Raw genomic sequence first — 12,597 nt, forward strand, 5'->3', positions numbered from 1 at the left:
CCCCAGGGCTGCAGCTCAGTTGTGTTAAACTGACAGGGTCCAGTCTGCAGCAGATGCTGTCTGCTAGTCTGCCGTCAGGGGGTCCCAGCTGCCCTGTGCTCCACTTTGCCCCCTTCTCCTGGAGCACTGGACCAAAAATACTCCTTCTGTTTCATCTCATGTGACAGCCCCTTGTGTGCCCCATCCAGGTCGAGAGGTAAACCAATTTAATTTTCCAAAGCTCTGCTGGCGCTGCCCAGCCCTGTTCTATTGCCTATGCAGAACAAGAGGCCTGGTGTCCATGGATCTCCCGTTCCCCGTCTTGGGGCTCTCCCTTGCCTTGGCCTCTGCTGCGTCCTTTCTCCGTGGTGAAAGTGAGAGCCCCTCCTTGGACTTTGAACAGCCAGGTCCTGTCAAGTTCTGAGCTGTGCTCTGCTCCCTGCTGGTGCCTTGTAAAGGTGTGTTCATTACAGGCCCTGGAAGGTTATGACGGTCAAGGGTTAAGTGTGAGGATGCTCTGCATCTGGGACAAAAGGATCCTTTATTCCAATCTTCCTCAGTGCGACAGGCCACCCTGAGTCCCTTGTCTGTTTCTTGGAGGCCAGTAGCTGAAATCGTAAGATCCATCGCTTATGCTGGATGCCTCTAGGTGTTTGTGGAAGGTGCTTTTGAACCTCGTAACCTGCAAGGGAATGGACTTTGCATTTCATATGTGGTATTTCCCTCTTGCCCCGGTACCCAAGTTGCTGGCCTGGGAAGTAGGCCTTAATTCACTGTCGACCTTCCATGGATCAGCTGTGCGTCATCTGTGCCACAGATTTGGCAAATCCGGGGCCTTGTTCTCCTGCTTGGAAGATTTGGAGGACTAAGTATTTCACAGTGCTTTGTTGTCACCCAATGAACTGTCCCTTATCCATCTCCTTCACGACAAGGCCTGTACATCACAACTGCCTCCGAGGGAAACCAACCGGGCCTGTGTTCAAGGACTAAGAGTGATAACTCAGTGGATGTCTCTGAGCCATTGCAGTCTCCCTGCCAAAGTAAAGCACAAGGTGCTATATACTTTTATCTCCAGGATTTAGGATTATCATTTCTGTTACTCAGTGAAACATTACCTGTGTGGGAGTGAAAGCTTGTTGGCATTGTTTTTGATTGTTTTTGGATGGCTGACTTGATTGTTTTTGCTGTGTTGCCGGAATGCCTCTGTATCTCTGCCCCCTCGCTCCCTTTGACCATCTCTTTCTGAAAATAAAGTGATGGATCTTCAGCCAACTCCCATGGTCTCCACGTTCGTTTATATTTCTCAGAGTGTTAACGATGGTTTAGTTGTTGACTAGCTTTGTAACCTAAGAATCCAAAGGTCTGGAGACATTCACAAATATACCTGTGCCTCAGCAAAATTCAACTGGAAAGGGCTTCCCTGGTGGCACAGTGGTTAAGAATCCGCCTGCCAATGCAGGAGACACGGGTTCGAACCCTGGTCTGGGAAGATCCCACATGCCGCGGAGCAGCTAAGCCTGTGCGCCACAACTACCGAAGCCTTTGCTCTAGAGCCTGCAAGCCACAACTACTGAGCCTGTGTGCCACAAGTACTGAAGCCCACACGCCTAGAGCCCGTGCTCTGCAACAAGAGAAGCCACCGCATTGAGAAACCTACGCACCGCAACGAAGAGTAACCCCCGCTCGCCGCAACTAGAGAAAGCCTGCGCGCAGCAACGAAGACCCAATGCAGCCAAAAATAAATAAATAAATTAATTAAAAAAAAAAGATTTGCTAAAAAAAATAAAAATTCAACTGAAAAGGGCTTCCCTGGTGGCGCAGTGGTTGAGAATCTGCCTGCCAATGCAGGGGACACGGGTTCGAGCCCTGGTCTGGGAAGATCCCACATGCCGCGGAGCAACTAAGCCCGTGAGCCACAACTACTGAGCCTGCGTGTCTGGAGCCTGTGCTCCGCAACAAGAGAGGCCGCGACAGTGAAAGGCCTGCGCACTGCGATGAAGAGTGGCCCCCACTTGCCGCAACTAGAGAAAGCCCTCGCACAGAAATGAAGACCCAACACAGCCAAAAATAAATAAATAAATAAATAAAATTAAAAAAAAATAAAGAAAAATAAAAAAAAATTCAACTGAAAAGAAGAATCCGTGGTAACTTCTTAAAAGTTCTGCTGCCTTTGAGCATTAACTCTCATTTTACTGCCTGGAAACACCCAGATACACTGCTGCTTCTTAGCTGTGAAAAATACATAGACACCTTCTTTGTTCCAGAGCAACGCAGTAGGAGGAGGAAAAATTGAGTACACGAGGGTGTTGTTGATGACTCGGTTGTACTGTGGGCTTTGGACTGTGAACTCTGATGCTGCTGGGTAAACTTTGGAGGAAATTCTGTTTCACTGCTTGCAGTCAGTCTTCCAGTTTTGTCCTAAGGTATCCTTGAACACAAGTAAGTGCTCAAGCCCAAAGTAAACCCGTCAAAAGGGAGGCTCTGTTCCAAGAATGGTAAGGAAATTTGGAATCTGTTGATGCCTCATCTCAGACGCACAGTCATTGGTTTGCGTATTTCCAGCACATTCCTCACTGTCTCAGCTCTGTCCCAGCTGGACATGTGGCAGCTGTGTCCACTGGACAGTGATAGTCTCTTTGTGGCTGGAAATCTGCTCTTGGCCCTTCTGGTGTTTTACATCTCTCTTTCTGTATTAAGTTTGGGACCAATAGTAATCATTTACCGCGAACACTTTCATTTTTGCCTCAGGCATTTCTGTAAGATCAGGGCAAAGGGCCACTGAAGTGTACGGTGCTTGAATAAAGTGTCCAGGATGGCAACAGAACTGTCAGTCAGTGGCCAGGCAGCCCAAACGCTCATTTGTCAATGATGTTTGGAAGTGGATTCAGACTAAAGGAAGGTAGCCAAGCGTGGATCTCTATTCTTCTGTCTGTACACCGTTGTAAGAGAATTTCTTACCCCTCTGTAAGTGTGTAAGATGTTAAACACGGGCTTCCCTGGTGGCACAGTGGTTAAGAATCTGCCTGCCAATGCAGGGGACACGGGTTTGATCCCTGGCCTGGGAAGATCCCACATGCCACGGAGCAACTAAGCCCGTGCTCCACAACTAATGAGCCTGCGAGCCACAACTACTGAGCCCGAGTGCCACAACTACTGAAGTCTGTGTGCCTAGAGCCCGTGCTCTGCAACAAGAGAAGCCACGGCAATGACAAGCCCTCGCACCGCAACGAAGAGTAGCCCCCGCTCGCTGCAACTAGAGAAAGTCCACGCGCAGCAACGAAGACCCAACACAGCCCAAAATTAAAACAAATTAATTAATTAATTTAAAAAAAAGTTAAATACATGAGCTGTTATACTAATGTACTGGGTATATTATAAAATAAAAAAGTTGTTTTATAAGGAGGGGTTTTTTTTCTGCAGCAAATATCTTGCTCAGCCCAGGGGTATATACAGCTGCTTCGGAGAACCGGAAGTTAGTTGTGTTGGGAAGTGACATGTGCAGGAACAGGTCCGAGAAGGCTGACGTGGGACCAGGTTTGAAATGCTACGTTTTCTCAAGTGTGTTGCCTGTTTCCTGTGATCAGTTTTATTTCTGCCGGTTGTTGACTTGAAATTGTCCTCAGCCCACTCCAAGTTGACCCCGTGTATTATGAAAGAAAATGAAAAACAGAAACAGAAGGAATCCCTAGGACCCCAGGCAGCAGGGCAAGAGGGTGACATTGGTAGAGAAGCAGCCGAACGTGGGGGAGTGGGGGCCTGAGCCCACAGCTCTGGGTGAGTCGGAAACGTGTTTGCTCTGTGACCTTGGGAAGTCACTAAATTCCTCTGAACTTCAGTTTTCTCCCTCTGAAGTGGATCTGTTGTGAAAATTCACTGAAATTACATTAAGTTCATGTAAGAAGTATTTAGAAAAGTGCTGGTGCACAGCAAGAATGCTGTAAATGGTGGCTATCAGGATAATCGAATGTCCTACGTGCAGGTGTCCTCACGGGAGATACTGTGTTCAATCTTGACAGTGACCTGGGGAGGTGGGTGTTTTACATGGGAGGAGCCTGAGAAGTTCAGTGTCGTGGGCTGGACCAGACAGCTGGTGTTCAGATTCAGGTCTGAGCCTGAAGGCCTCAAGCTTTCCACCCCACCATGCTGCCTGGGGCAGGTGAGAGAGCCTGACCAGAGTGGGTGCTTAACCTCTGTTTCTGGAGTGAATGACCTAGGCAAGTGGGAGAGAAGGCTTGTGTGTCCCTTGAGAAAGGAGTAAGGGCTTGTCTTTGTGGAGGAGCATCAGGTGACAAGCATTCCCCCCAGGGCCTGGCCCCCATCCTCCCCGGAGCCCCGTCTGGCTGCTTCTCCAGCAGGTCAGGAGCTGGTTTCTTGGGCCCTTTGACTATGTTTGAGTCTTGCTGCCTCCGCTGGGTGTTGAGAAGAGGGCAGTGGGCCTGGCTAGTGATGATCAGGGTTGCACCCCTACTAAGCTTTAGCGCTGGGACGTGCCTCAGCTCCAGGCCCGCGTGTGGGTCTCTGCATCAGAGCGCGTGGCTGGCTCACTGGAGGCGGACTTCTGCTTCCTCTCTCCCTCCACCCAAGTAGTTCACCTGCTCTCCAATACCTTAGATTCCTCTAGTGGGGATAATGCCTTTCAAAGTGTGATTACCACTTAGAGGCAGATGCTTTCAGAAGCAAGGGCTCGGTGAGCTGCGTCACTGCACGGTCAGGTAGTCAGGTGTGTGGTCCCCCGAGAGATGGAAGAGTGTGTATGTGTGTTGTGTGCCCAATGCATGGGCATGGAGTTGACAGCAGAGCTGGGGCTTAGAGAGTTGTGGGGGGAGATAAGTGAAAGAGGGAACAGGACAGCTTTTTCATGCGCTTTCAGTTTTGTTGAGGGCCCCCTGGCCAAGTCTGCATTTTCCTCAGTTATATAAGAGTCCACACCTGCTCTAAGCCAGGTGGGCCAACCTGGCTCTGCTGCCTGAATGGGACCCCGTGGCCTCTAAGCCACTTTATATATGCGCCTGGGGGTCTTGTTAAAATGCAGATCCTGATCTACTAGGGCGGGGGCGGGGCCTGAGACTCTGCATTTCTAAGGGTCTCTGATCATGTGACATTCCACGGACCATGTGTGGCTCCTCACTGAGGCATGGTGGTGGGGTTTCGGGGTGCCCGCTTAGTGTGATCAGTGGTTAGTGCTGTAGGGCTGTGCCTTGAGTGCCAGATGGCCAGAATTTCACTCAAGAAGATACTTGGCTCCTAGAGGGAGCCCTTTGTGACAGAGGTTTCTCCAGAATATGGATGTTACCCCAGCTTCACAGAGGGGCATCCTGCATGTTTCCGATGGGTGCGCACCTGTCGGGGTGGGTGGGTGGGCGGGCTCTTCCCCTTGTGATCACGCATCCATCGTCACTAGCTCTCAAGTCAGTTCATGTGTTTATACCAAAGGGCAAGTGACTGATAAGTGACATTCCTCCCAGGAAGACTGGGTCTTCACTGGAATTCAGTTGTGGAATTTAAGGACCAAGGCTCACTTCAGCTGTGAGCTGGAGTTGGAAGTGTTTTTGGACATCAACCTGGTGTCCCAAATCAATGAAGGAACCAAGGTAATGGCCAGCCTTGGCCACATGAGGTGGCATCTGCTGTGCCAGGTCTTTTCAGTGGACGAGGAGGAAGGAGGAGGAGTTAGGTCAGCTGTGTCCAGCAGTGGCTCTAGCCATTGTTAGCGGCCCACTTAGTCCAACTTCAAACTCAGGCTCTCACATTCCCAGCATCCTTTTCTGCCCATGGATGTCAGTTCAACGGCTGTTGGCTCTGATAGTGTCACCTGAAGTTTTCCTGTCCACACAGGCCTTGCTGGTTGTTAATAAGCTCTCAGTGCAACTTTGCATCGGGAAGCTCTGATATTTAAAGGAACTTAGTCTTTCTTCTCCTTTTTCTCCTCTGTCTCACCCCTCCTTCCCCCTTTCTGCCCACCTCCTCTCCCCCACCTCCATTCCCCCAGTAGCCTTATCTGCTTGTAGAAATGGGTCTAATTTGGTTTTCTAAGCATTGACACCTCGTTGCTACATGTTCTTCTTTTCTCTTCCCATTGACCATAGACCAAGAATGGGGCAGGGGGTGTTTTTCAGTGAAATGTGAAATTTTCCTCTTTCGTGAAGTAAACATTTTGAACCATCACCATCCAGTTTGAGCATTTATTCACCTCCTAGGCTGGTACCCCTCAGAGCTGGGAGTGGTCTCGGAAGTGTTCTGGAAGCCAGGTAAGTGCTTCTGAGGGTGGGAAAACGGAGAGGTGGCTGGACTCAGGGCCGGTCACTTGTCGGCTGGGGTTTCTGAAAAGCAAGAGGTCAAGTCAAAGTGCTGTGTCTGGGACTTCCCTGGTGGTCCAGTGGTTAAGACTCCGTGCTTCCACTGCGAGGGGCACGGGTTCGATCCCTAATTAGGGAACTAAGATCCTGCATACCGTGCAGTACAGCCAAAAAAAAAAACAAAACACCAAAAAAATAGTGCTGTGTCCGCCATCCTGCCAGTGCCATCAAAGTTGGCTTTTCTTCCACAGGGTGACGGAGGTGGTGTGTTGTAATGGGGGGAGCGCTGGCCTCAGAATATGGACCGTGTGATTTGGGCACATCCCCTAAAAGCTGGGGGCCCTGGAACCAATCCCCCGCAGGTACTGAGGGATGATTGTGTTTGGGAAAGAGGAATTAGAAGCTCTTTTGAGAGGTGGGGATGGGGAAGAAAACTTCTGTTTTGTCACCCATAGGCGGACTTACATTGGGACTCCGAGGAAACTGGAGAAAGGACTTAGCACTGGCGTCTTCCCAAAGGACGTCCTGAAGAAACTTCCCCAGGGTCTGGCCGTGCTGGTGGGAGTGAGCCCCTGACAGCTTGATCCCAACGTCAAAGGGGGCACTGAACTAGGAGGAGGACCCAGGAATTGTCAGAGGTCACACCCTCCCGTCCCTGCCCCGCCCCCCTGCCCCCATCCCAGTGGAGGCCCTGGGCTCTCAGGAGAGGGAGAGAGGGGGCCTGGGGTCCAGCAGGCACCACTGAGGGGACAGCTCAGCCAGGTTACCCTCCTGCCCAGGCCTAGTCTTACCGTCTGCACCATCTTTAGGAGGCTTACCTTGTACCCTCTTTCCTTACCTCTGAGGAGGTTACTGATAAAAGCTGTGAGGTCCCCTAGATCAAGGTTCCCCGCTCCTTGCAGCTTAGGAAGACATAAGGTTGAATGGCCAGTGGTAGAGTTTCAGGCCCTGGCAGGGTGATCTGGGGAGCAGGGTTCTCCCTGGTGTACACAGCACTAGCCCCCCACCTTCCTCCCTTCCCAGGTGGTCTTCCTCTCATTTGCACAGGCCTCTCCTTGTTCTGTGGGAAATTGGACAGGAAGCTGACCTTTCCCTAGAACGATGCTCTGAGCCAAGTTTGTTCTTCTTTCTGTGCCTCCGTCTCGTCCCTTCCACAGGGAGAGCACCCCATTTCCCCTACTTTCTCGGCATCCTATGAGATGATTTACTGGAGCTCAGTTTTGGGTGAATAGGAAGGACCTCTGTTTTCGGCCACATCATCGTTTCTCACCTGGGGAGTGGAGACTATCTTTAGCTCCGTTCATCCAGTAACTGCCTGGGTTCCTGGCCCTGTTGGTCACTGAGATTCTGGATGAGTTGACGCAGGGATCTTGGGGCTGAAAGGGAGCCCTCGGTCCTTGGTCCTCCTGCCTCCTTGGCCTCCAGACAGAACGCGTGAGCCGCATTTTTCAGATAAAGGAGCTGAGGCCCCGACTTGCCTGGGGCCACAGAGGGAGGTGGAAGCAAGGGCCAGACTGCAGGCCCGAGTCCACCAGCCCTGGAGCCTCTTTGAGCCCCCGAACTGCTGCCTTGCCCTGCGTGCAGCCCTTGCCCTGGTCAGTCCCAGGCTGAGCCCCTTTCCCTCCGGGCAGGAGCCACTGTTGCTCCCATTTCACAGATGAGCTGAGATGCTCAGAGATGTTATTAAAACAACAGATATCTGTTGGTCCCCTTTTTAAAATTTACCTCCCCCTCTTGTCTCCACCGTGAAGGTGGAGTGAGTGGAGATGATATGAGTGATTTTGGGGGAACTGAGGCCCCTCTGTCCCCTCCCTTCAGTAAATACTCATTTCCCCTCCACCCCTGTGGTTGATGCGGGTGGTTGGATGACCCCAGCAGACTTTGCAGCACCACGAGCACCAAGCTGGGGACCTGCTGGGCTGGTTTGCACCCTGGAACCGGGCGACGGGCAACTGACGGGAGGCGCAGCAGCTGTTGGATAGGGGAGCAGCTTCAAACGACTTGAAAAGGCGCCTTAGTGTCTCATCTGGTCAGTGGGGTATGGGTGGAACTTGGTCTTGAAAGCTTCCAGCTCTGAAACTTGATTGATTTCAGGAAAACTTTTGGAGGGGGTGTAGGGGCCTGGGATGAGTGAGGTGGGACCCCAGCCCTGGAGAGGTTTGGGGGGCACGGCCAGAGCTCTGCGGCCTGTGTTACAGGCCTCCCACCTGCCTCTGGCGTCCCACCACCGCCGACATTTCAGACTCCTGGTTCTAGCGGAGGCAGGGCCTGCCGTTTGCTCTGTGGAAACTGGAAACGTCCAGCTGTGAGTCATCAGCCACTGGAACCTCTTCCCCGCCTGGGCTAACTTAGGGTGTCTCTGGCCCCACTGGGCCTGGCAGTCTCACCCGGAAAGTTCCCTGGTTTTAGTCTAAGGATTTGCAGGCCGATGAGTGGGAACGTGGCGGGTGGGGTCTCACACGTGGCGGAGGAGGCGCCTGGTGAGGGTCAGAGGGCGAGGTTTGGGGATTTGACCCCTGAGGGGAGGAGAGGCTGGGAGTAGGTGGAGGGAGGCCGAGGCAGGGCAGAGGAGACTTCCTGGGCCACCTGCTCGCTCTCTGCCAGACCGGTGATGGGGACACAGGGCTTGGGGACTGGAGTCCCCCAGACAGGCTGTGGCCCCTCAGCCCAGTGAGCTCCCTCGGCTGAACCTCGGTTCCTCATCTCTAAATGAGGGCACAGAAACCAGCACCACTGACCTCACAGGCGGTTGTAGAGGTTAAATGCTAAGCAGGAGGGTAAAGCAGCCGGAAAGTGAGACCGCAGTTACTAACAGTAGTTACTAGGCACCAGCCGGGGATTCTGGTTTCCCTGCGTGCGGGTATCTGTCCTCACCTAAACTCTTGTCAGAACCATTTCCCGGACCGCGGCTGCCCGACGGGTAACTATAAAACGCCTTCTCTCCTAGTCCTCCGTTTCTCTCTAAATGGCTCCCCTGCCCCGTGAACTATTCATCAAAGCTCAAGCAAGCCTGATGAGCCCCATCCTCGTCTACAGGTGGGGTTTGGTGAGAGCTGGGCCTGCCGCTCACCTGTCCAGGCCGCCGCCTGGTAAGGTAAGGTAAGGTCTGAGGGGCCCGTGAGTCAATCAGAAAGATTTCTGCAGGAAATGCCTCCAGTCTGTGACCAGCTCTTTCTTCCTGAGTGTCTGTTTGCTGGCTCCCCTCTGAGATCACCTGTTGTCTGCTGGCGCCCCCTCTCCCCTCTGCTTGAGGCTCATCCTAATACAGCAAAGTTGCTTAGATGTTTCCCTGTTGATCGGCAAAGCCGATCTCACTGAGCCCAGTGGTGCAGAGTCCACTGTTTTTGTGCTATTTAATGTTCCTTGAGTGGCTGGTAAGTGAGTTCCTGTGGATGGCCGCCTCTCCACGCCCTCCCACGCCACATCCCCTCCACTGCTGAAAGTACAAAACTGCAGAGGGACCCACCTGGATTTCCAGCTCGTCCCCTGCGCCTTCCGCCTGACTTCTGACTTCTGACTTCTGCGTCAAGCCAGCCTTCCAGGGCCCGGGGCTTTGGTTTGGCTGACAGCTTCTTGGATTCCTTTCTCTGCTGGAAAGAGGAGGTGTTCTCCTTAGGGCCCTAAGACCCCCTGTTCTTCCAGAAGCAGAGTGAGGTGTGGGCGCACGGTCAGACCCAGAGTCCTCCTTTGTGCTCTGGGAGAAGAAGGCTGAAGCGCAGAGAGGGTGAGCCACTGCCCAGGTCACGCAGCTCATGGCAGGGCTGCAATGAGATTCCCCAGTCAGAACGCAGGGCTCGTGGGGGACGTCTCACCTGTACTTTCTGGTGTTCGGGGCTCAGGAAGCTGGAGCCCGCCATGGCCAAGTCCACCCAGAGCACACTGAGGAGCAGCAGGCTGCAGACGGTCCCTGGGGAGGGCATGGCCTCGGCTGGCTGGGGACGGATGGGCCTGGAGGAGAGAGCGTCTCTGGGCAGCATGCGCCCCCCATTCCATCCCCTCTTTTCCCCCCGCTTCCCTCCCTGTACCTCAGCCCAGCAGACAGGCTGAAGGGCTCTGACCTGGACCTGGGGCCATGACTGCGGAGTAGAGTGGCTCTTAGCGCCCTCTCTGCCCGCCTCCCCCAGGTAGGAGCGATGGAAGGATGTGTGTGCTCTTTTCCAAGACTGTTCATCTGGGGGCAGAATGCTTGGCAGTGGGGCTCCCCATGTCCTTTATCCCAGGCCCCGAGGACCTTGTGCCAAGTTTCTCGAGGATGTATGAGGAAGCTGAACTGGCAAGGTCCCAGGAGACATGGGGGCACTGGGGTGGCTCCCAAGCCCAGCTCTGAGCAGCCAGGCTGCCCCAGGTCGTGCGACCTCCCCGAGTTCAGATGGGCCTGCGGATGCCCGGCAGTGGAGGTGAATTAACCCATAAACAGACCCACCCACACGCAAGGGAGTCGCCAGAGTGCCTACCTGGGATTCCTGGTGGAGGTGGCGACTGTTGGCTGCCTGGTCATTATATAGGCAGGCTGTGTTTGTTTTAAACCAGCAACCCCACCTCAGGGCAGCCCAGTATCCGGGAGCTGATTGACATTCCTTGGGAACTAAAAATGCTGTAGTTTCAATAACCAACTCCCAAGAAATACAGGGGATGGAAGAGTGTGTAAAGGGGACCCACAGGGATGCCTGCAATCAGCCCAATACAAACTGAGGGCAACAATAAGGGGCAAGTGTCCAATCCTTTCTTCTGGGTGGTGGTGATGGCTGTGCTCAGCTTGGTCTTTCTTAATGTGTGCGCTTGTCTCCCCTCGCCCAGCCAGGTTCTGAGAGGAAGCGGAGTGCCCTGGGGGCAGGAGAGCCGGGACCTGGTGCTGCCACAGGTGACCACACACAGATTGGCCTTACGCAGATCACTAAGCGTCCCCCTGCTCACGGCTGCCTCTCAGAGGGGCTCTGAGGATTAACTGAGGTGATGGGTGTGAAATCCTTTATAACCTGTCAAGTACCATGCAGATGACAACTGTTTTTTGTACCCTGGCCAGCCTTTGCCACGTCACATGTTCACGGACGAAGAGCGCATCAACCACGTGGGGGATTCCTTACGTGCCCGCAGCGGCTCATCCCACGGGATGCCCAGGTGGTGACTCCTAAGGGCTCGGTGAGTTGTCTGCATAGACGTTCTAGCGTTTCAGAGGAGGAGCTCACTTCTGGCTGGGCTCGGGCTGGGAGGGTAGGAAGGGCTCCATGATCCAGGCGGTGGAAGTGGAGCAGGGCTTTGAAGGGAGGGCACCGCTGCAGGCAGAGGGGCAGGAGCGGAGGGGAACAGCAGGCGTGCGTGTAGACTGTTTGTGGCCCCAGTGAGAAGGCTGGGTGCTCGGAGGAGGGTGGTAATGGGGCGGGTTGTAAGAAAAGGCCTAGACGGAGGTGCGGGGCTGGGATAAGCACAGTTTGGAAGCTGGTGGCCCAAGGAGTTTGGGCTTGATCTGGAAGAGGGAGGCCACTGAAGGCTCTTGAGCAGAGGAGTGACAGAACACGACCTTAAAGACCTGGGAGGCTGCACCCTTATTTCACGGGGAGAAAACCTGAATGCCACAGGGACCACACTTTCCCAAAAGCCACGCAGCCCTCAGTGGCAGTGCCCGGACGCCCAGCCAGGCTCCTGAGCAGGACGGGATGGGGCAGGGGAGCCAGCAGAACGCTGGTCATCCAATGACCGCCTGACTGAGATGGTCGTCAGGGGGGCACTGGACCCTTGTGGAGACTCTAGGGACAGTGGGTGCCCGGGAGGGGCTGGACTGAGCCCCTCAGTAGAATGTGGGGACTGAGTACCTCCTGCTGGAAAACTTCTCACCACCAGTGCACTGGGGGGCCGGAATCCTCCCGCAGTCCCAGCAGAGTGTAAGCGTGTCACCTGGAGGCCTTCGCTCTTGCGGGCCACCTGAGCTGATGCCTCTGGGCCTCGGGGCTCAGAAGGGCTGAAGGTGGAGCAGGTAGGGAGATGCTAGAGAAGGCCTGCAGCTGTTTCAGAGCGTGGCCCCCCCTGCCCCCCCGCCCCAAAAAACCCCAAACAGACTATGGTGACCAGGCCCCACGGAGACGTGAGGCCTCCTTCAGTCCCGGCCCTGGAGACAGGAGCTGCCAGTGTTGATCTTAGATAACACCCCGCAGGGTGTGCAAACACCCACGCCGGCTGCTGCGTTCCCTTCCGGAGCAGAAAGGTGGCCTGCGGGCTGGAAAGCACCCAAAGCACATCCCGCAGAGCAGAGGCTGGTTGGGGGAGGGAGGAAGGAAGGATGCCGGATACACTGAGGGAGGGGGAGGCGGCACCCAGAAAGTACCTC

General features: G+C 54.1%; 1 protein-coding gene across 1 annotated transcript; it reads right to left on the reverse strand.

Annotated features, from left to right (window-relative positions):
• Positions 1 to 6,260: 6,260 nt before the first annotated feature.
• GHRL (ghrelin and obestatin prepropeptide) lies at positions 6,261 to 10,195 on the reverse strand. Its single transcript, XM_061195582.1, is given in 5 exon segments — positions 6,261 to 6,299; positions 6,741 to 6,884; positions 9,742 to 9,795; positions 9,797 to 9,865; positions 10,088 to 10,195. Coding segments are annotated over 5 exon segments (405 nt in total). The 3' UTR covers positions 6,261 to 6,269.
• Positions 10,196 to 12,597: the final 2,402 nt, after the last annotated feature.

The sequence above is a fragment of the Eubalaena glacialis genome, chromosome 7, assembly GCF_028564815.1.
Source record: "Eubalaena glacialis isolate mEubGla1 chromosome 7, mEubGla1.1.hap2.+ XY, whole genome shotgun sequence".
NCBI lineage: Eukaryota > Metazoa > Chordata > Mammalia > Artiodactyla > Balaenidae > Eubalaena > Eubalaena glacialis.